The 27,924-nt window shown below is 37.5% G+C and overlaps 1 protein-coding gene across 3 annotated transcripts in view; it reads left to right on the top strand.

The window, feature by feature from the left end:
- The window catches only part of FER (FER tyrosine kinase), a 437,406-nt gene that overhangs the window by 388,885 nt on the left and 20,597 nt on the right, over window positions 1–27,924 (top strand). For all 3 annotated transcript variants that reach the window (XM_043595148.1, XM_043595157.1, XM_043595165.1), the window contains one exon: window positions 17,664–17,818. In XM_043595148.1, the coding sequence (XP_043451083.1) occupies window positions 17,664–17,818 (155 nt within the window). The remainder of the gene's footprint in view (window positions 1–17,663; window positions 17,819–27,924) is intronic.

A 27,924-nucleotide genomic window follows, 5' to 3' on the forward strand; every position in this document is an offset into this window, starting at 1 on the left:
AATAAATGATGATCCTTTCTTTGAGTTTGGGCTTTATCTTTCTGCCATACATCTTTTAAAACAAGAAGACTTTTTCATAAATCATCTTCCTGAACCATTATTAGTTCAGCATGAGTGGAATTCTTTGTTATTTCGGAAAAAATTTTGGTGAGGCAATTTTTAGGGAAGAAAAAAATGGACTATTGGTATAAAAAGGAGCAGCTACTCTTACACTATGATCAAACAAGAATAAAATGACGTTTAGTATGAACAATTCAGCTTTATTTTAAAGAAAATACTCAACATTCATTTTAAAACATTACTGCTTAGTAAATTCTTAGGACATAAATAGGGTCCAGAATATGAAGAAAACCTCTCTGGAATAGTTGGGGTGCCTGATAACGGTTTTAGACAATAACATCATTGTTTAGCATACGGCAGTTTGATGAGATTTACATGTCTGTTCTATACTTAATAGTCTATAGAAACATTCCGAAAATGAAACAAATTCTTTATTTGCATAATGGTTCTTTTGCCTATTGGTGTATTAAAAGAATCAGTCAGCAAGATAACTGAGGTGCAAAAAACCTAGTTAGTTTTAAAGAAATGATTAGCTCTGAGATTACAGCTGGAAAGGCCTAGTTTAAGACTTACCCACTCTTTCTCAAAGACACATTTGCTCCCAATAAGGTGTTCCCAGACCTGGATTACCCTTGCCTTAAATAAGCCAAGCAGTGAACCTGGCACAACTTCTACACAAAATGAAATCACTGCCTGTTTAATAATCAGACCACATACTGTTACAGTGTGGGATTCCATAATTACTCTGATTGTTTCCACATGGGTCGAATCTGAATGACCTTCTCTTCCATTAGTGATATTATTAAAATACTCAAAGGTGGCCTCCATTTTCCTTTATTAGTGTTTGTTAACTTGCTGTTTGTGTAGAAAGCAGTCCTCTGGTCCCTGTTTGGTATTTGCTGCTGCTGCTGTCTCACTCCATCTCTGCTGGTATTCCTGACCTCCCATCTACTACATGTTTTATACATCACCCCTTTCTTATTGGTTCTACATCTATATTAAATTGTGCTTTTGTTCTTGCCTTTAACTCACAATGCATCTAAATTCCATTTTCACTGTTTGCCACATTTTCCATTTAGTATCATTAACATGTATCTTTTTGGTGAGTTGTACTTTTTAGGCATATAGAATAGTTCCCTTTATCTAATGCTCTTTTTCCCTAAATTCTACTTTCTGGTGGTGATACAAAGTACCACACCTGCTTTTTGTTTGTTAGCACATGCTCCTTCCATCCTAATCCTGTTCTCTCCGTGTGAGCTGCATGAGGACTTGAGCATATTTTTCCTTTTACCCTCCTCCTTCCTGCCTGCCTCCCCCCTTCCACTAAGCAGGTTAAAGCCACCTAGATTTTTTTTTCTTCTTTTTTTAATATAATGACAATTATTTAGATATAATTGTGTTACTCATTTCTTTGCTCCCCACTTCTTCCCATTTTATGGATTCCCATTTTACATTATACAGAATATGTCCTTGAGTGATTCTTTTAGATGTGTCATATTTGATAATGTATCACTTAACTAGTTCATGCCAGAGGAATATACATCCCCTGAGGACCTGAATTCTGTTTTTTTGGTGGGCCTGGCAAATAGTAAGTGCTAAATATTTTTTTGAAGCAATCAGATCAGTTTTTCTCTGGGCTTTCTCCCCGCCAATTTTAAATATTTTCAATGGAAATAATGATAAACTGCCTACCACATCTTTCTGCTTGCTGATAGCAAGTATACTCCCACAATAGTTAACCTTTATTGATGACTCAGAGCCATCATTATCCATATCACTTACTGTGATTTGTTCTAATCTGATATCAAAATTTCCTGAAAGCATCTTGGGGTAGTTTACCTCTAAGTTAACTAGCTTCCATATGCCAGTTGTTCAAAATTTATTCTTCTTTCCAAATCTGGTTAGAAGTGGTAGTACACAAGCTTGGGGGCCAGATAGAGCCCTCTGGGAATGGCATTGGCTGGCCACAAAGATATCCCAAGAATCAGCCTTTAGAAGAGATAGCAATCAGCCTGGAAATCATTAGTTCAAAAAAGATTGAAATAGGGAAAACTCTGCTCATTAAAAGCTAGATGAGAAAACAAATTCACAATTGAAGATCAGAAGCTAAGCCAGTTAAGAAGGTGTCTGCCACAGTTTTCTGTTAGGGGTGAATGAGAAAGAAGCAGGTGACCTTTCATGAACAGTGAAAGTCTCTTACCCCCAACTCTGCCCTGCTTATCCTTGCTGTCAAGCTCTCATTCTCACTGTGACTAATCTTCTGTACCAATTATCTATTGCTTCCTAAAAACACCCCAAATACAGGGACTTAAAACAAAAAACCATTTCTTTCTTTTTGTTCCATCAGTTTGGTCATCTGTTTGGGCTGGACTCAGCCAAATGGCTTTCAGCTCTTCTCCCATGGAGTCACTTATGTGGCTTCAGATATCCAATAGCTAGATTAGGGCTAGAGAGTTTAGTTTAGCTTCACTCATATGGCTAGAGCCTTCCAATGGACTGTAGGGTGCCCCCCACCACACACACACACACACATCATTTCTCACCCAGCCTTCTTTACATGGTATCAGGGGTGTTCCAGGAAGACAGAAGTGGAAGCTGAAAGTCTCTGGAGGCCTGCACTCATGAAGTTCATAATATTACTTATGTTACATTCTGCCTTTTGAAGTAATAGGTTAGCCTAGACACAAGGGTGGAGAACTCATATTTTTTATACCACACCTGTCTCTGAGGGCTTACTCCTAACCTTTAAACTTGTAATTTCCAGTATTGTAGTTTACGTGCTTACATAGCTGTCTCTTCTTGTAAAATTAAACTGCTTGAGAACAGGAATTAAGTTATCTTAGCACACAGTAGAGGCCCTGGTATCTAGTAAGGCCTTATTAAAGGAAAGGTGATCCAATGATAGACTGATTGCTCAATATGTATGTAGGTATGTATGAATGGATATACGTATGTATATCCTTGTTTATTATTAGTAGCTAGATTCTATAATTATAAGATCAATGGAACAGTACTTTTAAAAGCACAAAATAAATTAGAAGTATGTCTTCTGATAGAAAATACTAAGTTTTTTTTGTATGCCAAGCAGCAGCCCTGGAAGACTGTGTTCTTAGAACATAGAAACTTACCTGTGTAATAGAGAGTTAGCAGTGTTTCCTTAATCAGTTCCCAGATCAAATAACCAGAAATGATTTCATTTCTTTTTTTCCACCATCATTATTATCAAATGCATTGGGTCTCATAGTCTAAGTTATATATTATCTTGTAGCGTATGTTCAGAAGAATGACTACCTGTGCCAAAAGGTCTTAAGAAAAGTGTCAAATTTAGCCCTCATTACTTTGCTTTAAAAACATTTTAAATAATCTAAAAGGTGCATCCATGGCTTAATATCAGCTCAGATTCAATTGATTGTACAAAAATGTCAATTTGGTATTTCATGGAATTTAAAAATCCTGTGCCCCAATTAAGTTCCCACACAGGTAACTACTATTCCTATGTAATTTCACCAGGATACTGAGATACTCACTTTGATGCATGGCTGTTGCTGCACACTGGCTCTGAATGCTGGTAAGCAGCTGTCCCCTTTTCCTCTGGTGGTTTGGAGATCACTATAAATTTGTCAAATTTTTTTGGAATTTTTGGTGAATGGGGCTTTACATTTATATAAATTATTTTGTCCACTTTGAGTCTTTCAGACACTTTTGTTTTATGTAACTGTGGTCTGCAAATAGGTAAAAGAAAAATCTCATTAAGAGACCAAAAGGACACATGTATATGCAAAGTTACTATTTGCTCAGACAAGTAATCCTGCATGAATACAAAATGCAGATTTTGTGTGAATTGCATCAAAAAATCACAGAGTGAATAACAACTAATTATAAAAGGACATTTGGTGAATATTTTTATAACTTTTATCTTGTAGAATTATAAGAAGAGAAAAACAGCTACATATATGAAGTCAAGTCTTAAGACCTTATTTTTATGGTATTACATTATCAAACAGAATGCAGAATTAAAATTGAACAAAGTAAAGCGAGCTCTCCTGACTATGGAAACAAAATATAGAGAGACAGAAAAGAAATTGAATTTCAGATATTTGTTTCAAGATAAAAATGAATTACTATACAATAGACCTGTATTCATAACTTAGACTCTCCTATTTGGATTTCATACACTGAAAGCAATCATAGGACTGAAGGGAAATTTATTATAAAGTCACCTGGGATATCACTTCATAAACACAGAAAACAACATTAGAAATTGAAATGGGAATAATGAAATTTTCATTTTAAATGAATGTAAATGGGAGGCAAGGAAAGAACTGTTGAGGTACATGAGAGAAAGGCATTACTTCTCTTGAACTCCTTTCAATACTGAAAAGTGTTTTCCATTAACCAGATACTGGTGCCATTGAAACTGTGATTGGACGTTTCCTGTCTGTACATAGGGGCTGAGAGTACTCTGTGTTACTGCACTGGCTGAGGCGATCTTCCTGCCTCGAGAGCACAGCCTAAAGTCTATTAGGGATCGCCAAACCAGAGGCGAAAGTGCAAGCTGGCCAGTAGGTCTGTCTGGTTGGGGAAGTGAAGGGGTTGCTCATTGAGGCACTTGGCAGGTGTCATCCATTACTGGCCTTCTCAGCAAGTTGCAGAGTCGGTGCCATCCACTGCACAGAGAGGCTGATCCTGCAAAGAGTTAACCACAGCAGATCACTCAGTATCTACATCTGGGTGCCTTCCACCATCATTAGAGTGTGTGTGTTCATCAGTAGCTGCACATTTTGCAGACAGTAAAAATGTAAATGATCCTGAGGCTCATTGTGGCACCTTGTGCATCGCAGATTACACAGTTGCTCTGTTCCTTTATGTGTCTTTTAAGTCTTAATTTGAGCCCTAATGTGAGTATGGATATCACATCATGGAAGTACAAACTATAACAAAAAGATGGTGGAGGAATTGTTATGTACCTTGGTACAGAATGGAAAAATAATGCATATTTTAGTTCTCTCAAAGTATTCTATATTCCAGAGCCTAAGCATTGAGTCAGGGACTATATTCCACAAAACTTAAATGGGAAAGAAGTCACATCTCAAAAACAAAATGGCAGACATCTTGTACCAGTTATTGCAGAGTATTACTTTTGTCAAGATAAAATTAACAATATTTCAAAGAAACCAAAGGAACACTCAGCTTTGTAAAATACTAAAAGAGCATGGTCTTTGGAGTGAGAGATTCTATACTCAGCCACTTAATCATCTCTTGTATTCTTGGACAAGTTGCTTAATCTCTGAGCCTCAGTTTCTTAGCTGTGTAATAGATATCTACACTCAAATAGAGATTAGGGATAACCAGTAAAGCACCTGATACCTACTAAGTTCTTAATAGTTACTATTATTCTTACAGTATTGGAAAGGGCTTGGTTGTACACACAGTTACTCAGCAGAGGCAAGGGGGAGGATGCCTGCATCGTGATACTTTGGCCCTGGGGTAGATGGGACTCTTGGCCATATGGAGTGGCACTCTTGTAACTTACACTCCTTGTTTTACTTCCATTCATCAGCTGTTAATACTCATTGTTGCACTGCAAAGGTGGAAAAGTCTTCACCAGGACTATTTAGCACCACTGTGTGTCTAGATTTATCCAGCCAGCTACAGGAAGAAAATGCCTTTAACCTAGAGTTTAACACGATGTTAGGGCTGTTATATATGGTGGCTGCTAACTGGTAAATCATGGACCCCTGGTTCCTCCAACTTACTGCAGGTGTCCCAAGTGCATCAAGCTTTTGAGACCGAATAATATGGTGTGTGTGTGTGTGTGTGTGTGTGTATGTATGTATATGTATATCATATGATATACATATGTGTGTGTATCATATACATATGCACACTATTTTACTATTGTGATTAATAAAATAAAAATTCATTTCAGAACTTTGTTGAATTCTTAGTGGCTTTTTATCATGTTGTATTTCTTCTTTCAGCCATTCTAAAACATACAGCTATTATATCAGGATGGATGTGGTACAAAGAATTCATAAAATTAATATTATACAGGCCCTCATGCTCAGAAAAGTCAAGAACTGGTGCTCTCATTTCTGAGGTCCAGGAAAATATTGTGTGATGTACTCACTTGCACAACTTGTTAAGGAAAACTCTGTTCAGAATTCTGGTCTCCTGATCTCTAGTCCAGAACTCCCAACAGTGGAAATGTTTGTACTATTGCTTCTGGAAAAATGTGAGATGTATTTAATGTTCAGATTAGTATGCACGCAGTTACATATTGACAGAAAATGGGTTACGTGAAAAACATTTAAAACAGTACCTGACACACAGAAAGCCCTCACTAAATGATGGCTGTTATGATGGCTCTTCAGTAAGGAGTGGTTTTGTCACTTTTTTCTATCTGTTGCTTAGAGTAACTTATCCCATTCTGAATGTAATATTTTAAGTGATACCATTTGTCACTCAAGCAAGTGGCTTCCATATTTGCTTCTCATACTCTCAGAGTGGGAGTGGTGGACATTTAAAAAATCTGCCTTCTTTTAGGAGTAGAGGCTCTTGCCATTAGTATGGAGGCTCACTTCGGAAGTGAGTCCTCACAACGCATCTTATCACAGCCTCAGACAGCTACTGACCTTTAATGTGCATGCTTGAGACAGAATTCACTCTTGTTGTTGAATTACCCCCTGGGATTTGGTATATTTATTTGAACTAACGAGATTTAAACATTACTTTCCATCAATATTTTTTAATTTGTCCTCATCTGACCCCCTGTTCCTCCGGAGCAGATTCTTTATTGCTTAAGAGATGTAGCATTAGATCAAGATTTTTTTTTTAATTTTTTTTAACATTTATTTATTTTTGAGACAGAGACAGAGCATGAACGGGGGAGGGTCAGAGAGAGGGAGACACAGAATCTGAAAGAGGCTCCAGGCTCTGAGCTGTCAGCACAGAGCCCGATGCGGGGCTTGAACTCACGGACCGCGAGATCATGACCTGAGCCGAAGTCGGCGGCTTAACCGACTGAGCCACCCAGGCACCCCGATCAAGATTTATTTAAATTGTGTACCCAAAGCTAGTCTCTAGAGATTTGGTGTCTCATTGCACAATGTGGCCCACAGGTGATAGCAGACAGCAGTGACTGAGGGAGATTTACATCTGACTATACAAATAGAGCACACATTTCATAAAACTATAAACCATCCAGGCTAATCACAGTAGTTAAATACAAGGAAAGTTTCCCTTGGGTTCTCAGGTAAATTTAGGACTGAAGAAAGTGTTGTCATGATATGTGTTTGGTTCTGAATTTTTTGTCAATATCCAGATTTAATATGAGTCCCTTTGTTTTAGCTAACTGCCCAGGAATTTGATCTTTTAAGCTAAATACAAGAATATGTGGAGTTGGTATATGTGCATTGCCAAATAGAATTCTCTTATAGGGAAGTCGCCCCAGGGATGAAAGAGCCAAAAGAAGTAAGCGCTTTTGTATGTGCTCAACATGTCCATTTTAAGTAAAGGCAGATGACTTACAATAGCTTTCATAACTGGCTCTCCATCAGTCAGCCATGCCAGACAAGGACTTTGTTGCTTTTGTCCCACTATCAGGAAGCAGCGTCATTAGAGGAAATCACCAAAGGTCTCAGTTTCTCCGCAAGTGCAACCCAGTGGAGCATTTCTCCTGTATAAATAGATCAAGCCCCCAGTGGTGATCTTCTCCTGCTGAGAAGAAGGTAACCGAGTTTAGAGTAAATACACCGGAGCTAGCCCTAGACAAACTTGTTAGAAGTTATACTTGCATTGCCACCCCTCCCCAATGCCACAGCACACCTTTACATATTCATCTGTGACTTTTCCCACAAGCACCCACTCACTGTGTGCTTTGCCCAGGCCTGCTCTTTGCCAGTTCCCTGTGCTGATCCATTTTCCCTTTTCCCCTCTTCTCACACACCTGCCCTATCATCCCATACAAAGCCTTTAAGACTTTGTATGTCTTTATACATATTTGTGTGTTCAAATAATTTATACCAAAATGTGACTCAGAGGAAATATGTGCCCCCTTGCCCACAGGTAACGAATTTGCATTTTAGCAGTGGCTTTAAGTAAATGAAGACATGCAGATACTGAGGATTCTGTGCCTGGCAGGGAGCAGCAGGGCGATTTTAGGAACAGGGTCCTTTGGCTCTCACCATGTATGCTCATAGGGCCTTCGACCAGCCCTGAGCAAAAAAGGCATAAATTATACTCTAACCGTCCCTCCAGCCTGGTCTGTTACTGCATTCACAGAAGCAATGCTTTTGTTTCCAACCTCCCAGAAGTCTGTGACACTGAACAATTTTTCCAAGGAAGAGAAAACACAGTTTAATATATAGGACTAATTTTCAGTTTTGCAGCTGGGGCTTCCTTTGGGAGCCATACTTGTAGAAATAAGTGCCTCAGTAATAATGGGTGGAGAACTCCCCAACTGATGGGTACAAAGTTTGATGGAGAAGGTTATGAAGAGAAGAGAGACCAGTGGAACACTAGGAGTGAAATCAAGGATATGCTTGAAAATGAGAAATGTAGGAAGATTTTTGTATTTATATTTACTTTATTCAAAGGAAAAATAAGGTAGATTCTGAAGCAGGAATGAGCAGCGGACTTGCGAAAGATTCTGGCTGCTCATCTCTTTTTTGGCTAATCTCTGATCCCATCACTATCAGCTCAGTAGTGGCTTTGGTATTGGCCAGTAGAAACTGGTCTCCAAGGTGTCAACTCTGTTGCCAAAGACACTCCACCTTGCCCAACCGCAGTGTCTGGGCCCATTCTACAAGACGGTTTACAATTCTGTTCTGTTATTGTGTGCAAAATTTTCCAAAGAGAAATACACATCCTACTCTCCTTCCATTAAAACACTCACATACATTGTTTTAAAGCAGTTGATGACTTAGGCTTTTTCAGAAAATAGGTTTTTCATATGCTTGTTATGTAAACGATTTCTGGGTTTTTTTTTGTTTGTTTGTTTGTTTTTAAGGGAGGGAGTTTGAAGAGTCACTTCTTAAAGGTAACCAATTCGGGCTCTTCTGTTATTTCAAATTCAAAAGTTGTAGCCATTGGGCATGGATTAAGTGGTACATGATTTGATTACATCAAATATCTGCTTCATTTGCTATTTCCCCCCACACTACCATTTTTGGCTTTATGCTATGTTTTAGTCAGATATATAAGAAAACCCTAGGCCTTAAAGAGGGCCTAAATGTTGCTAGTTATTTGTGGCTCAGTACCGGCTAGAACCAGTGGGCATAGTTTCTGTACAAAACAAAAACAAAACACAAATATTTCTCTAACTCCTTTCCTATGTGAAGGATAAATCCTCACTTTGTGTAATCATAGCTACGAGCAGTAAATGATGTCTAGGGTAACGCATCAAGACAAGGAGAACCCTGGCTCGGCCTCCTGGCTGTTCCTAGTTTACCACAGTATTTGCTCTAAACGACAACATCTCCACAGAGCAAGATGCCCACTGTTGTGCTTTCCAGATAGCAAAGAAAATTTACTCCTCTTTATTTCCTGCTGGAGTTGGATTTCCTATAACTTCTCTCTGTTCTCATATTATCCTTAATTAGCCTATCTCATATTATGTATGACTTTGTAAGACACCTCTAGTACACAACCAGAAGTTTGACTTTGTATCTTCAAGGAAGATTACTCGGCAGACATAAGTAGAACATTTCCATAACCTTTTGGCAGTCAGCAGTTTTTGCTGTTCTGTTCCTCTGCATGTGGTGAGATATAGCTATCTCTGATACCTCCTGTGAACGACAACACCAGCCTATTATGAGATTTCTCATCTCTGAGTTCCTATAGAATTTGCAGTCTGTAACACACAGGCTCATATAAGCTTGTTCTCTAGCAGTTTCATGCATGAAGAGGCAGGGATAACCAGTGTGTTTCCCAGACTCTGACTCAGGGCAATAGCAAGCTTAATAAAGAAAAGTATGGAGAAGAAGGGAGAAAGGTATATGTCTGCCTTACCTTCCAAATTAGATCATCAGTGTCTCAGTCCAGAGATCATATCTGCTTTTCCTATCTTCTTTAAGACTTATTAGAACATTAGGCAAGCATCGAGTGTGCAGTACGTGTTGATTGCCTGAAGGCCTAAGGTTTTAATTCACAGATTATGCCAGAAAGGCAGTATTTCCAGTCACTTGAACTTCACGCAACCCCAAAAAGGTAGAGTTTTCTGTAAATGTTACTGAAATGTTATTTACATTGATTGAAGGTATCTCTAAATTGGTTTTAGATTGATCCCTCACAGAACTGTAATCCTCATTTCAGAGGACAAACCTCTAAGCCAGTGGTATACTGAAGATAGTTATGACAATGGAAGTATATGCAGTTGTAAAGTGTAGGCATTATTCTGAGGAAAGCATGAACACAGAAATTCTGTAAACGACTAAGATGCTGCGGTGAATAAAAGATCATTCTAACCAAGACTAATGGCATTTTACCCCAAGACTCAGCGGCCCACTAGGATTCAGAGATGTGCACTGATGCCATTGTAATTCTGTCAAAAATGAGCCAACCATACATTTGTGGATGCATTTCTTGACCTTCTGTTCCAATGAGCTATCATATCTTTGTGCATTTACTGAACAGTATTAAGATTTAAAATCAATTTGGGTTAAGCCCTTCAACTCTGTACTTTTTAAAATTTATTTTGAGAGAGAAAGTATGAGTAGGGGAGGGGCAGGCAGAGGGGGGGAGAGAGAGAGAGAGAGAGAGAGAGAGAGAGAGTGTCCCAAGCAGACTCTGCACTGTCAAAACAGAGGCCGACGTGGGGTTCGAACCCACGAATCACAAGATCATGACCTGAGCTGAAGTTGGATGTTTAATGGAGTAAGCCACCCAGGCATCCCCAACTCTGTACTTTTTAAAAATTATTTTGATTATTCTAGGACCTTTTATTTACATATTCATTTTAAAAGCAGCTTGTTTAATTTTACAAAGACATCTGCTAGAACAATGGTTCAGAGTGCATTAAATTTACAGATTTGCAGAAAATGGCCATCCTAACAATATTGAGTCTTCTCAATGAGCACAGTATGACTATCTTTCCATTGGTTTATTCACTGTTTTTTCTCCGTCAAGTTTTGTAGTTTTAAGTATAAGGGACTTGGTTGTCTTTTGCTACACTTATTTGTAGATATTTTAGTGGCGTTACTATAAATGGAATTTATTTTCCAATTATTTGCTGCTAGCATACAAGAATTTTGTATATTAACCTTTTATCTTGCAACCTTGCTAAATTCATTTATTCTAATTCTTGGTATGTAAATTCCCTGATTTTTTTTTTAAATTTGTATTTAAATTCCAGTTAGTTCACATACAGTTTAATGTTAGTCTCAGGCACACAATACAGATTCAACACTTCCATACAGCACAGTGCTCATCACAAGTGCACTCCTTAATCCCCATCACCTATTTCCATCCCACCCACCCCACATACCTCCCCTCTGGTAACCATCAGTTTGTTCTCTGTAGTTAAGAGTCTGTTTCTTGGTTTGCCTCACTCTCTTTTTTTCCCCCCTTTGTTCATTTGTTTTGCTTCTTAAATTCCACATATGAATGAAATCATATGGTATTTGTCTTTCTCTGACTTAACTTCACTTAGCATAATACTCTTTAGCCTCATCCACATTGTTGCAAATGGCAAGATTTCATTTTTTATAGCTGAGTAATATTCCATTATATAATAATATACATTACATGTGTGTGTGTATGCGCCACATATTCTTTATTCATTCATCAGTCAGTGGACACTTGAATTGTTTCTGTAATTTAGCTATTATAGATAATGCTCCTTTAAATGTTGGGGTACATGTATCCTTTTGAATTAGTATTTTTGTATCCATTTGGGTAAATTCCTAATAGTGCAATTACTGGATCTTAGGGTAGTTCTATTTTTAACTTTTTGAGGAAACTCTGTGCTATTTTCCACAGTGGCTGCATCAGTTTGCATCCCCACCAACAGTACAAGAGGGTTCCCCTTTCTCCACATCCTCACCTGCACCTGTTTAGTGTATTGTTGATTTTAACCATTCTGACAGGTGTGAGGTGATAGTTCATTGTAGTTTTGATTCATATTTCCCTGATGATGAGTGATATTGAGCATCTTTGATGTCTTCTTTGGAGAAATGTCTGTTCATGTTTTCTGCCTATTTTTAATTAGATTATTAGTTTTGGGGGCATTGAGTTTTATACATTTTGGATACTAACTCTTCTTTAGATAGGTCATTTGCAAATATCTTCTCCCATTCTGTAGGTTGCCTTTTAATCTTGCTGATTGTTTCCTTCACTGTGTAGAAGTTTGATTTTGATGAAGTCCCAATCATTTAGTTTTGCTTTTGTTTCCCTTGCCTCAGGAGACATATCTACAAAGAAGTTGCTACAGCCAATGTCAAAGAGGTTACTGCCTATGTTTTCCTCTAGCCTGAGATTTTCTATAGAAAAAAAATTATGTTTGTGAATAGTGCCAATAGGGCTAGTTTTACTTGTATGTGATATTTGTGGCTTTTTTTTTTTTTGCTTCCATGCCTTATTTCAAAGCCTAGGACCTCAAGAATAGAGGCCCATTTGAATAGAAGTGGTGAAAGCAGGCATTTTTGCCTTGATCTCAAGGAGGAGCAATTTCGTCTTTCACCATTAAGTATGATATGGTGGTTGAATTTTTTGTAGATGCTCTTTGTCAGGTTGAGGAAGCTCTTTAGTCTTTCCAGTTTGCTGAACATTTTATCATTAGCAAATACTGAATGCTGTCAAATGCTTCTTCTGTATCAATTGGAATGATCATGGGGTTTTCTTCCCTATATATTCTGTCAATCTAGTGAATTACGTTAATTTCCATATGTTAAACCAACCTTGCCTTATTGGATAAGCCCTGCTTGGTCATGACATGTTATCTTTTTTATATATATTACTGGATTTGATTTGACATTATTTTGTTTCTGGCATCATGAGAGTATTTTTCTATAATTTCTTTGATAGTATCTTTTCCAGGTTTTGTATTATAGTTCTAGTGGTCTCATAAAATCATTTAGAGAATACTATTTTTTTTGAAAAGGTTTCCATAATTTTGTTATTTCTTCCCTGAATGTACGATAGAACTTACTAATCAACCCATCTGAGTTGGATTTGCTTTCTGGGAATATCTTTGGATACCAAATTTATATTTGTAAATATAGAACTGTTATTATCTATATCTTATTCTGTCTATAGAATCAGTAGTAATAACCACTTTTTAGTCTAGATACTGATATTTTGAATATTTGATTTTTTGACTATTATAATGTTTGAATATTTTTTTACCATTCTGTTTAATTTGATCTCTTGATGTTTTAGCTTTATCTCTTTACACCTTTTTTAGGAGTTACTCTATAGATTACAACGCATACATCTAACCTTCCACAGACTACTTAGAGCTAATATTGTATCACTTCATGTAAAATGTAGAAAATTTGCAACCGTATGGGTCCTTTTGCTAACATCCAACCTTTATCTGGTAGTTGTCCTATGTGTAACATTTACATACATTGAAAACCTGGTCAGATAATGCTATAATATTCATTTCCAATATTCAGTCACATTTTAAAGAATTTAAAAGGGAAAAAAATCTATATTTGCCCACAAATTTACCATTCCTGTTGTGTTTCCTTCCATCCTGATATTTCAGATTTCTTGCATTTCCCTGTAGCCTGAAACACTGCTTGTAGTGTTTCTGGTAGAGTAGATCTGCTGTTAATGAGTTCTCTCTGCTTTCTTTCATATGACAATGTCTTTATTCTGCCTTCATTTCTGTAGGGTATTTTTGCTAGCTATAGAATTCTGGGTTGACAAAGACATCTGCTAGAATTTTGATTGGGTGTACATTAAATTTATAGATCAATTGAGAAGAATTGCCACCTTAAGAAATGAAAGATGTTATTTCACTGCCTTTTGCCCCCATAATTTTTTTTTAGAAATATGTGATTATTTGAATCATTTTCTGTAGCAAATGTGTCATATTCTCTATCAGCTTTTAAGAGGGTTTCTTTTCCTTGGATTTTAGCAGCTTGATTAGGGTATGTGTATATGTTTTTTTTTTTTTTCCTTTGATTTTTATCCTGTTTGGAGCTCACAGAGATTCTTGAATATGCAAAATTTAATTATTTTAACTAAATAGGGGAATTCTTTAGTCACCATTTCTTTAAACTGATTTTCTGCCTCGTCTCTTTGTTCCTGTACTACTGGGACTCCAATAACATGTATTTCAGTCTTTTGATATTGTATAGGTCCCTGATTCTCTTTTCATTTTTTTCTATTTTCCTCTCCTTGTGTCCTTCAGCTGGGGTATTTTGTACTGGTTTATCTCCAAGTTTACTGACTCTTTCTCTGTTATCACCAGTATCCTTTTGATCCTATGTAGGGATTTTTCATTTCAGATATTTATTTTTAAGTTTCTATATTTCTATAGTTTTTACAGTTTTTATTGTCTACTGAGATTGTCTGCTTTTCTATTAATTTCAAATGTGTTTTCATTTGTTTTATGGAGTATAGTTACAATAGCTGCTTTATATCTGGTTACTATCATGTTGGCATTTGTTGATTGCTTTTCCCTTTAGAATTGATCACATTTTTCTTCTTTTCTGTATGTTTAGCAATTTTGAATTGTGCCCTAGATACTGTGAATGTTACATTGTGTGGGCTCAAAATCCCTGTTATAATTCTGCAGGAGATTGTTGATTTTTTTTGTTTTGGCAGGCAATCACCTCAGGGTCAGATTACAAATTCTGTCTCTTAATGATTCAAATCACAATTACTGCCTCAAAGCCTGTGTTTTGGTTTGCCCTGTGTGAGACGTTTACTAATGACTTTGAGACATGGGCAGTGGTTTAAATGAGTTTAGTTCTCTAAATGGGCTCAGGTCTGCCCATCAAATGTGCTGCTTAGGGCTCAGCCTGAGACTTGTGTGGATTCAAACATGGAACCAGGTAATCCTCTTCTCTTGGTTGTTTGACCTCTATGATTTTCCCTACAGTTCCAAGGACCTCTTTTCCTAGTTCCTCAGGGCACAAATATGTGCTTTCTATTACTTTTCAGACACTGATGTTGCCTACCTTGTAATACTGTGTGACTGGAGGCCACATCAGGAGAAAGCTACAAGAGAAATGAGGGGAAGCCTACAAAACAACAAACCAAATGATGGCGTGCTCTAGGGCTTAGTCCCTGAACACCTCTATTTCCTCTCTACACTCAGTCTCTAGGTGAAAGCATTCTCTAATTCCAGTAGGGACCCAGACCCCTTATCTCCTGATGCTTTCCCAACGTCAGTATGCTTCCTTTTTGTATTAGCAGGAGGGAGAAATATAATGAGAATTCCTCCTTTTAAAGACATTTCTTAGATATTTTGGACATCTCTTCTGCTTGCATCTCATTGTCCAGAACTTAGATAATGGCCACATCTCATTGCAGGAGAAGTTGAAAAATACAGGAGTTTTTAGATGGATGACAATAGATTCAGCTAAAATTGGGGTTCTTTTACTAAAAAAGAGGAGGAAATGGACAGCAGGAAACTGGCTGGCTCCACCAACTTTGTGAATCTAGTCCTCAGCCTTCCCACTAACCTTCCCCATTTCAGTACATGTCAGTTCCATCTTTCCAGGTGCTCAGGCCAAAATATCTTGAAGTCATCATGATTCTTTTTTTCTCCTATTCTACACCCAATCTACCAGCAAATCCTATTGATTGTACTTTTCAAATATATCTCAAATCTGACTGACTCCATCTTAGTGTAGGCTATTGTTGCTTCTCCCAGACTTCTGAAATAGTCTCCTCTCTGGTTCTGCCAGTCCATTCTCCCCACAATAGGATATAGTCCTTCAAAATGTAAGTCAGATCACATCATTCCTATGTACAGAACTCTCTGGTTACCTCCTAGCTTATTGTGAATAAAATCCAAGGAACTTAACTATGAAAAAGCTAAACATCATCTGGTCCTGGCTAACGCCCTGATTAAATTTACTAGTGTCTCCCTGTAACTCATTCCACACCAGCTATACTGACTTCCTTAATGTTCCTTGAATATACCAAGCATGCACCAATTTCAAGGTCTTTGTATCTATCGCATCTTGAATGCTTTTCTAGATATCCCCATGGCTTCCTTCTTAACTTCTTTCACGTTTTTGATCAACTATCACATTATCAGAGACCTTCCTAACAGCCTGTCTAAAATAGGATTCCCTCTGGGGCGCCTGGGTGGCTCATTCGGTTGAGCATCCGACTTCAGCTCAGGTCATGATATCGCGGTTCATGAGTTCAGGCCCCGCATTGGGCTCTGTGCTGACAGCTCACAGCCTGGAGCCTGCTTCCGATTCTGTGTCTCCCTCTCTCTCTGCCCCTCCCCCACATGCGCACTGTCTCTCTCTGCCTCTCAAAAATAAAGAAAACTAATTTAAAAAATTAAAATAGGATTCACTCTAGTAAATCTCTCCCTTTATAAAACTTTTTTTCTTAATACTCAGCACCATTTGACATATCTGATTTTCTTTGTGTGTATATGTATATATTTGGACATACATATACTTTCTCTACATATATACATATATAAAAATGTATAAACATTTAGGTACATATAGGGATTTGATTATTGAAGGGCTTCTCACTAGAATTAGAGACTTCATCTGTTATGCTCAATGCTGTCTTCTTTAGCAGTTACGGGTGGTCAAGACAGACTTCTATGAGAAGAGGGCAGTTGAGCTAAGAATGAATGAAGAGGAGTCAGCTATGCTACAACCTAGAAGGAAAACATTCCACACGAAGGGAACAGCTATCTGCAAGGCCCTGTGGTGGAAATAAGCTTGTCATGTTTCAGGGACTTGTCCTGCATTTAAGGACAAAAAGAAGCTCAGTATGGGTAGAATTTAGAAATTATGTAGAATGGAACAAGATGCGGTGGAAGAGACAGAGCCAGATCATGCAGAGTTTTGGCTGTCCCCAATGCAGTCAGAAGAGAAAGAGTCCCCAGCCTGTCTTGGCACCTCAGCCATTCTCTACATTTTGGGAAGCTCTAAGGCTACAACAACCAAAGGCTATCTAATGACATACAGCTATTTAAATTTAATTCACTGAAAGTAAATTTAAAAATTCAGTTTCTCGATCACTCAAGTTTCATTCCAAGCGTTCAATAGTCACACATGGCTAATGACTACCTATCAGGCAGCACAGCACAGATAGAGAATATTTCATCATCACAGAAAGTTATGTAAAACAGTCCAATGAGAAATAATGCCAAGTTTGCTTAGCCTCTCCTGTGATTTTTCTCTTAACCCTAGAATCCGTGTTTTTCTATTTAATGGAAATATATGCAGTGCCTAGCAAATTAGCATGGGGCCTGTTCCCTATGCAAATATTCTCACTGGTGATTTTTTCCTATGACAGAAAAGATGAGAAGGACTGGTAAATCACAAGCATTCTTAACCTCATTATAAATACATTGCAAATGTAAAAAATGCAAAGTGTGGAAGTCATAAATGTGAAAGCAGCTTTCAATTTGTTTTAATAGGTATTTTCCATGTCTTATTGTAACCTAGGGATCTTGCTGCAAGAAACTGCCTGGTAGGTGAAAATAACGTTCTGAAAATCAGTGACTTTGGAATGTCTCGTCAAGAGGATGGTGGAGTGTATTCATCTTCTGGCTTAAAGCAGATTCCCATTAAATGGACAGCACCAGAAGCTCTTAATTATGGTAAGAATAGACTGTTTTTCTTTTTGGTGGTAAAAATGTATTCCATCAGCACAAAACATTCACAAGCAAAGTTGGAGGAGTAAGGCAGAGCCCAAGTTAGAATGATTTGAAAATCAACACAACAATATTTAAGTGTTCATATTTTGTACTTAAACATGGGCAGAAACCTAATTCATTGACTGTATTGATCAAATTTCTATATGTAAGATTGCTAGATTTAAACTTTTTTTTAACATTTATTCATTTTTTGAGAGACAGAGAGCACAAGCAGGGGAGGGGCAGAGAGGGGGGGAAACACAGAATCCGAAGCAGGCTCCAGGCTCCCAGCTGTGAGCACGGAGCCCGATGAGGGGCTTGAACTCATGAGATATGAGATCATGACCTGAGCCAAAGTCAGATGCTTAACCGACTGAGCCACCCAGGCGCCCCTCAGATTGCTAGATTTAAAAGATGGATGTACTTATAAGCACTTTTAAATATGACTATATATCTGAGGGTTTTTTAATCCAAGAAAAAATGATTTTTACGTTCACTGTATAATTTAACTGTTAAAGTGTTGTTGTGGCTCTGGACCACTGCTTTCAGATGTCTTGTAATTGGTCCAATAACCTCATCTAATAATAGGTTTTAAAATTTGTTAAGTCTATAGTTTCTCACTCTGAAAACTGCCTTGGTTTCTTTGCATTTTAGTCTCTGGAACTTGTATAAATGTTGGAGGCAGAGAGAGGAGTTACATTTTGAAACAGCGGGGATTTTTTTGTATGTCACTATAATGGAAATAAATACAGGTTGTGTTATCTGTGGTTGGGATAAACTGGGCTGTAACAAGATGGTAACAGTTCAGAATTAAAAGGAGAGAGATTGTGCTTTAAGTGAAATTATAAATTACATTATCATTAAGGGAAGCAGCATGTGAGCCATGGGCTGGTGAATGGGTATGTTTTGAATTGAAATATCATAAAATGACTCTTTATTGATTTAAAATGAAAATTTACTTCATCATGAAAAATGAGGCATTTATAAATGCCTTAATTTAATGCCTAAGTTAAAAACAAAGCTTTTAAGTGAGCTAAAATTTTATATTATATAAAATTAACCATTTTAAAGTGAATAATTTAGTGGTATTTAGTACCGTTTAGAATGTTACACAACCACTACTTCCTTCTAATTCCAACATTTTCATCACTCTAAAGTAATACCCTTTGCCTATTTACTCCCCATTCCTCCTTTCCCTGCAGCCACTGGCTACCACATGTCTACTTTTTTATTGCTATGGATTTACCTATACTGCATATTTCGTGTAAATGGAATCATACTATACGTGACCTTTTGTGTGTGGCTTCTTTTACTTTCATGTTTTTGAGGTTCATCGATGTTGTAGCATGTGTAATTAACTTCTTTCTTTTTTATGGCTGAATATTCCATTGTATATATTGATAATTTGTTTTCCATTCATATGTTGATTCATATTTGAGCACTTTTCACCTTTGGCTACTGTGAATAGTGCTGCTATGAACATTTGTGTATGAGGATTTGAGTACCTGCTATTAGTTGTTCTGGATATACACTAAGAGTCATACGGTAACTCTAGGATTGGTTTGGATGTTAGATGGGGCTGCTTCAGACACTAGGATCTGTTTTGTGTTTTGGATACTCATGATACTACGCAGTATATGTTGTATGTGGTTGTCATTATGAGCAATTGACTAAGTTGTTCTAGTTCCGAATAATGAACTAGAAACTTAACTTCAAAACTTAACACTAGGATGCTAATGCTCACTCTAATTTGTCTTCCCAAGTGCTAGCAAGATAAATTTTTATATGATCACAGATTAATTCCACCATTCCACAGAATATAGAGAAAATGGCAGCCCTGCTATTTTCGACAGTGATATTACTCTAAGATTATATTCCTATGAATAACAATCACGGGATAAAAGATTTTAACTTGTCACTTATGCAGAGGTTTTCTTTAAAGGACAAAACATGGTTAACCCCTTCTCATCGATTCTTACAGCATCCCTCCAAAGGGGCTGGAACTGGACTTGGGAGACCCTGAAATTTAGCTCTCTAAAATTTGTTTTAACTCTGTTGGCCAGATCTTCTTCACTGCCTTTGAAAGTCCTCTTCCTGTTAAGCAATTAGGCCAAGTAAAATTCTGCCTTTCAATCAAAATGTATTTTAGTTGAATTTCAAGGTGACTGAAGTATTTACAAATCAAAATTCTATTTTCAAATAGCTCTTATAACCTGACCTACAGCATTGGAAATAATAAAAGAGGTGTGAAGATCTTTGGTTGGCAATGAGGGAGATTTTTTTGGCAGTCTTTAATATCAACTTAATACAATGCAGAACAATTTACATGACAATGGAGGAGAGATTTTTAACAGTAAACGAGAAAGAAGTCTGGAATACTTACTACCCAACCCAGTAAGGGAGTCCTTCAGAGTTTAACAAGAGGGAAAAATAAGAATCTATTGAAAAACTTCTTATGTTTCTTTCGTGTTTTATGCAAATACTGGTTTATGATTGGTAGTAAAAACTTGCCTCCTTTCCAAGGGTCTTATTTCCCACTGATTATTTTTCTTCACTCTTGCCTCAGAGTAGCTGAAATACTGCACAAGTCTTTCATGACATGTGGGAGCAAGGTTGATGGTAAAATCTTTCAGTCTAAGGAACCTCTCAGAAATTTTGCTTTATAGCCATAGAGTTAAACGTACTTTCACCATTATTTTGTCATTAGTGTTGCTGTCATTTAATTTTTTTTAAAAATGACAAATATCCTTGTTTTTTCTAAATCGAGCAATAGTAAAGGGCTTACAGTGACACGGATGCCCCTCTCCCACCCATCTCTAGCCACACAACACATAATTGCATATATATATCCCCCCACCCTTATTAAACACAGAGTGGTAGCATATTCAGTAGCCTTTTCAGCACATGTTGCTACCATCCTCAATATAGCTGTTACCAAAAGTACTTTGTAAAGGGCAAATAGTGTATGCCTCTTCAACTAAGAAATAATCAAAAAAAGAAAACTGCAAAAGACACTTTTTCATTTGTCACTGAAGAATGTAGGGCTGCTGCATCCTCTAATTAAATTAGCATGACATAAATAAGTACTCTGAAATGAGAGGGAGGCAAGGTTTACAGTGAAAAGAATCCTGGATCAACCACCAGGGCCAGACTCCTACTAGTTACGTCATTAGTTGCACGACCTTAGCAAGTCATCTACCTCTCTGCACCTATGATTTCTAATTTTCAAGATGAGAATATAGTAAGGGTATTTGTGAGGTTCAAATGAGATGGAAAAGTAGCAAAATCCTGTACAATTGCAAGTTATTCTTAGCCCATTAAAATTACCCAACGAGGTTCTGGTTCAAGATGACAATGCAGGAAGATCCCCAGGTCATACCGCCTCTCACAGATAAACCAAGTCTACAGCTACATATGGACCAATTTTCTCAAAAAAAAAGAAAAAAGAAAAAAGAAAAAAACAACAACAAACAAAAAAACCTAGAAACTATGCAACTGCCATATATTGGACAAACAAGGGGGAAAAAATGGATCACAGCAGGTAAGACAGGCTGAGACACAATCTCACCATAAACCTCATCCCCAGCACAGAGAACCATAAACGGGAGGGAACTAAAAACTTAAAGCTTCTCCCTGAGGAGTGAATTATTTAAGCCCCCACACATCAGACTCGCCAGCATTTAAGACCTGCACCTGAGATGAGCTTGCAAAACATCTACCTTTGAAAACCAAAGAGGCTACAGGGAAAGTATAAACAATTCTTAAAAGGGCCCCATGCTTGGAATCACCTGCTTAGGGCCCAGAGCAGAAGCAGCCAATGGACAGGTCATGTGAAAGAAGCTCATTTGCTAGCCTTAAAGCCATCAGCCTGAGGGGTTATCTTATTTAACACACATCTAGGGGTCGGCTGGGGACACTTTCTAGGAATGGAGGCCGGCAAGCGCCATCTTCACATTCTCCCTCTGCCGCACCCTCAGGGCACCAGTATCTCTCAGAGGGGAGCTTTTACACATGTCCAGTACCCTGGTTTATGTAGCTGTTGCACAGGAAACACCCCAGGATCATCAGGGTCTGGAGGTCAGGGGGCTTGCATTCCTATGTCCCATGTGACTGTAACAATTGGAGACCATTCTTGGCAGACTACCACCTGGTGCCCTGACAGACAGCAACATGCCCACAGTTCTTTACTTGCTTTTCCCACAAGCTTTGGCCTGAGAACAGGCTTCATGTATGTCACCTGATTACAGGCCTGTGGAGGTTCTGTCCAGAAACAAAGTCCAGCGCATACCATCTCTTCACTCTCCCTCTACCTTGCTTGCCAGAATCTCCCAGAAAGGATCTTATACACTTGTCTGGTGCTCAGGTTTTAGCAGATGATGCCTAAGAACATCTTTATATCACCTGGATTCTGGTGGTCAGCAGGACTTAGTTTCACAGATTCCACAGGACCGTAACCAATGGAGAAAAAGTTCTTAAACAGCTAGTACCTGTAGAGCACAGTAAGAGGCAACAGGCCCAAGAGCTCTTTGTTTCTGTGTGAGAGCTACAGCCAGAGGGGCAGGCTTCTAACTGAATATACATCCAAGACCTGACTATAATTCTTTCCAGAGACCTTATAGGGCAAGCACAATCCTCACACTCTGCCACTGTTGTGTTCCAGAGCACCAATATCTCTCAGAAGAAAGCTCTTACACACAGCTGGTGCCCCAGTTTTGGGGACTGCCATCCAGAGAATGCCCCTTGATCTGGCTCTGGTGACCAAGGGGGACTTGCATTCCTGAGTCCCAAAGGACTGTATTGAGAGAGAAAGTTCTTGGCAAGCCATCATTCCTGAAGGGAGCGCACCAACAGCTGACTATGTAAGAAGGCAGGAGCTTCAGACTGAGAGACAGCCTTCAGGTTTGGCACAATCTAGAGGCTCAAGTAACATAGGCTGTGGACCATCTTTGCACTCTCCCTCTGCCTCGCTCCACCACACTGGTGTCTCCCAGAAGGGAGCATATGCACTGATCTGGAGCCCCAATTTTTGCAACTGCTGCCCAGGAGATAACTCCAGATCACCTGGATCTGGTGGCCAGTGGGACTTACATGTGTAGTCCCATTGGACTGTGGGACCTTAGCCAGTAGCTTCGGCTCTGGCTGCAAATCAAACTCAGTGTTGGTGCTGAGATTCTTTTGGATCCTGATAGGTCTAGGAACACCCTCAACTACTGTGAGCTATTAAAAACAAAATAGATCACAAAGATTTGAAGACAACAAAGAGCTAGGGCAAGGTTGACTGATGGCATTCATGTATCACATGAGGCCACTTCCTCAAGACTGGGAGAGGTGGCTGTTTCATCAAGTGCATAAAACCCAACACAGAGAGTCAAGCAAAATGAAGAAACGTTGAAATATGTTCCAAATGAAAGAACAAAAGAAAACCTTAGGAAAAAAAAATTTAGCCAAACAGAGATAAATGATTTGCCTGATAAAGACTTCAAAGTAATGATCACAAAGATGCTTACCAAACTCAGGAGAAGAACAGATGAACATAGTGAGAAACTTCAATGAAGAGAGAAAAAATATAACAAAGTACCAAACAGAAGTCACAAAGCTAAAAAATGCAATCATTGAGCTAAAAAAAAAAAAAAAAAAAAAAAAACACTGGAGGGGGTTTCCAGCAGACTAGATGAAAAGATCAGTTCACTTGAAGATAGAGCAGTGGAACTCACCCAATAAGAGCAGCAAAAACAATTTTAGAAAGTGAAGATAACTCAAGGTACTTATAGGACACCATCAAGCAGACTAGCATTTGCATTATAGAATCCCCAGAGGAAGAAGAGGGAGTGTAAGGGATAGAAAACTTATTTGAAGAAACATTGATTAAAAACTTCCCTAATTTAGGGATGCCTGGTGGTGCAGTTGGTTAAACAACTGACTTTGGCTCAGGTCATACATGATCTCACGGTTTGTGGGTTCTAGCCCCACATCAGGCTCTGTGGTGACAGCTCAGAACCTGGAGCCTGCTTAGGATTCTGTGTCTCCCTCTCTCTCTGTCCTTCCCCTGCCCATGCTCCATCTGTCTCTCAAAAATTACATTAAAAAAAAAAACACTTCCCTAATTTAGAGAAGAAAACAGATATCCAAGATCTAGGACGCACACTGAGTTCCAAATAGAGTAAACCCAAAGAGACCCATGAAAAGACACACTATAATTTAAATGTCAAAGGTTAAAGAGAAGGAAAGAATCTTAAAATCAGCAAGAGAAAAGCAAATTGTTACATACAAGGTAGCCCCTATAAGATTATCAGCAAATTTTCTAGCAGAAACTTTGCAGGCCAGAAGAGAGTAGTACAATATATTCGGAGTGCTGAAACTAAAACCTTGCCAACCAAGAATGCTGTACCTGGCAAAGTTACCATTCAGAATTGAAGGAGACACAAAGAGTTCTCCAGACAGGCAAAAGCTAAGGAGTTCATCACCACTAAACCAGCCTCTTAACCAAGTTAAAATAACTTCTCTAAACTGAAAAGAGAGGGTGCTTATTAGTAACAAGAAAACACATAAAAGTACATATCTCACTGATAAAGGTAAATATATAGTAAAGGTAATAGATTCATCATTTACAAAGCCAGCTTTGTTAAAAGACAAAAGTAGCAAAAATAACAATAACCACAAAATAAAAAGATGTCAACTGTGACATCAAAAACAAAATGTTGTAGGGGAGAGTATTTTTTGGAGCTTTAAAATCCATTCTACCTTGGTATCAACTTAAAACAGACTGTTATAAATATAGGTTGTTTTATATAACCCTCATGGTAACCACAAAGCAAAAATCTTTTTTTTAGAAAAGAAATTCAAGCATACCACTAAAGAAAGTCATCAAACCACAAAGGAAAACAACAGAAAAATAAAGGAACAGAAGAATTACAAATAGTCAGAAAGCAATTAACACACTGACAATAAGTACATATGTATCAACAATTACCTTGAGTGTAAATAGACTAAATTCTCCAACCAAAGGACTGAATGCCTACAAAGAAAAACAGAAACAAGGCTTATCTGTATGCTGCCTACAAGAAACTCACTGCAGATATAAGGACATACACAGACTCAAAGCGAACGGACAGGAAAAGATATTTCATGCAAATGGAAATCAAAAGAAAGCTAAGGTAGTTATGTTTATATCACACCAAATAGACTTTTAAGACTATAATCAAGGACAAAGAAGGGTATCACATAATGATAAAGCGGCCAATGCAACAAGAGTATATAACATTTGTAAATATTTATATAGCCAATATAGGCTCACCTAAACACATAAGGCAAATATTAACACAATAAAGGGAGAAATAGATAGGAATAATATAGATGACTTCAATACACCACTTACATCAATGGAGAGATCATCCAGACTGAAAAATCAATAAGGAAATATGGGCTTTAAATGACACACTGGACCAGATGGACTACATAGACATATATAGAACATTTCATCCAAAAGCAACAGAATACACATCCTTCTCAAGTGCACATGGAACATTTTTCAGGACGGATCATATAGTAGGCTACAAAACAAGTCTTAATAAATTTTCAAAGATAGAAATCACATCGAGTATCTTTTCTGACCACGGTGGTATGAAATTTCACAATTTCTGGGACATTAAACAAGATGCTACTGAAAAACCAATGGGTTAGAGAAGAACTCAAAAAGAGCAATCAAAAAACACCTTGAGACAAATCAAAACAGAAATACAGCATACCAAAACTTATGAGATGCTGTAAAAGCAATTCTAAGAGGGAAGTTCTTGGGGAAAAAGAAAAAGAAAAATCTCTTAACATTATACATCAAGTAACTAGAAAAAGAAGAATAAACAAAACCCAAGGTTAGTAGCAGGAAGGAAATAGCAAAGATCAGAGCAGAAATAAATGAAATAGAGACAAAAAAGAAAATAAAAAAGAACAGTAAAACTAAGAGCTTGTTCTCTGAAAAAAAAATAAACAAAATTGAGAAACTTCAGCTCTACTGACCAAGAAAAAAGAGGACTCAAAACCAGAAATGAAAGAGAAGTTACAGCTGATATCACAGAAGTGCCAAGGATCATAAAAGACTACTATGAACAACAATATGCCAACAACACATGGAAAAAGAAATAGATAAATTGCTAAAAATGTACAATACACCAAGACTGAATTATGAAGAAATGGAAAATGTGAACAAACCAATAACTGATTCAGTTTTCTTACTAGTAAAGAAAAACCAACAAACAAAAGTCCAGGGCCACACGATTTCACTGATGGATTCTACCAAACATTTAGAAGGATTGGTATTAATTCTTTAAAACTCCTCCAGGGGTGCCTGGATGGCTCAGTCAGTAAAGTATGCAACTCTTAATCTCAGGGTCATGAGTTCAAGCTCCACAATGGGTGTGAAGCCTACTTAAAATAAAAAAGTAATAATAAAACTTCCAAAAAATAGAAGAGGAATAAACGCTTCCAAAGTCATTTTACAAGGCATTATTCTGATATCAAAACCAGACAAAGACACCACAATAAAAGAACATTACAGGCCAATATCCCATTTGAACATAGCTGAAAAATTCCTCAACAAACGTTTGGCAAACCAAATTCAAGAATACACTAAGAGGTTATATACCATATTCAAGTGGGATTTATTCCAGGGATGCAAGAATGTTTTAACATCCACAAGTCAATCAATGGGATATGCCCTATTAACAAAATGAAGGGTAAAAATTATCTCAATGGATGCAGAAAAAGCATTTGACAAAATTCAACATCCATTTATGATAAAATCTCAACAAATTTTGGGTATAGAAAGAACATATCTGAACATAATATAGGCCCTATATGACACAAACCTACAGCTAACATCATATTCAACAAAGAAAAGGTAAAAGCTTTTCTAATATCAGAAGCAAGACAAGGATTCCCACTCTTACCACTTTTTTTCAACATAATAGTGTAAGTCATAGCTAGAGCAATTAGATAAGAATAAAATAAGGGGAGCCTGGGTGGCTCATTCGGTTAAGCATCTAACTCTTGGTTTTGGCTCAGATCATGGTCTCATGGTTTTTAAGTTTGAGCCCCATGTTGGGCCCTGTGCTGATGGTGCAGAGCCTGCTTGGGAATCTCTCTCTCTAGTTCTCTTCTCCTCCCCCGCTTACTCTCTCTCTTTTTCTCTCAAAATAAATGTAAAAAAATAAAAATTAAAAGCATCCCAAGTGGAAAAGAAGTAAAATTATCACTATTTGCAGATGACATTATCATATACAGAAACCCTAAACACTCTACCAATAACTATAAGAACTAATTAATGAATTCAGTAAAGTTGCAGGATACAATATACAAAAATATCTTGCATTTCTATACATAAAAATGAACTATTAGAGAAATTAAGAAAACAATCTCATTTACAGTTGCATCAAAAGGACTAAAATATGAATAAATTTAACATAGGAAGTGAAAAACTTGTATACCAATGCCGTAAGATATTAATGACAAAAATTCAAGACTATGCAAATAAATGCAGATATTCCATGCTCCTGGATTATGAGAATTAATGTTGTTAAATGTCTCTACTACCCAAAACAATCTACAGATTTAATGCATTTTTGACAGAAATTGAACCCACAATTCTAAAACTTGTCTGGAACTACACAAGACCATGAATAGCCAAGACAATCTTGAGAAAGAACAAAGTTTTGGAGATAGTGCACTCCCTGATGTCAAACTGTACTAAAGCTGTAGTAATCAAAATAGTATGATACTGGCATTAAAAATTGATACATAAATCAATGAAGCAGAGGTCCCAGAAATAAACCCATGCATATATGGTTAATCAGTTTAAAACAGAGAAGCCAAAAGTATACAATAGGAAAGGGACAGTCTTTTCAAAAAATGGTGCTGGGGAAACTGCACAGTCACATGCAAAAGAATGAAATGGGACCGCTGTCTTATACCATACACAAAAACTAACTTAAAATGAATTCAAGACCTGAACATAAGATGCAAAACCACAGAATTCCTAGAAGGACATATAGGCAGTAATTTCCTTGACTTGGTCTTGG

This window comes from Prionailurus bengalensis, chromosome A1 (genome assembly GCF_016509475.1).
Source record: "Prionailurus bengalensis isolate Pbe53 chromosome A1, Fcat_Pben_1.1_paternal_pri, whole genome shotgun sequence".
NCBI lineage: Eukaryota > Metazoa > Chordata > Mammalia > Carnivora > Felidae > Prionailurus > Prionailurus bengalensis.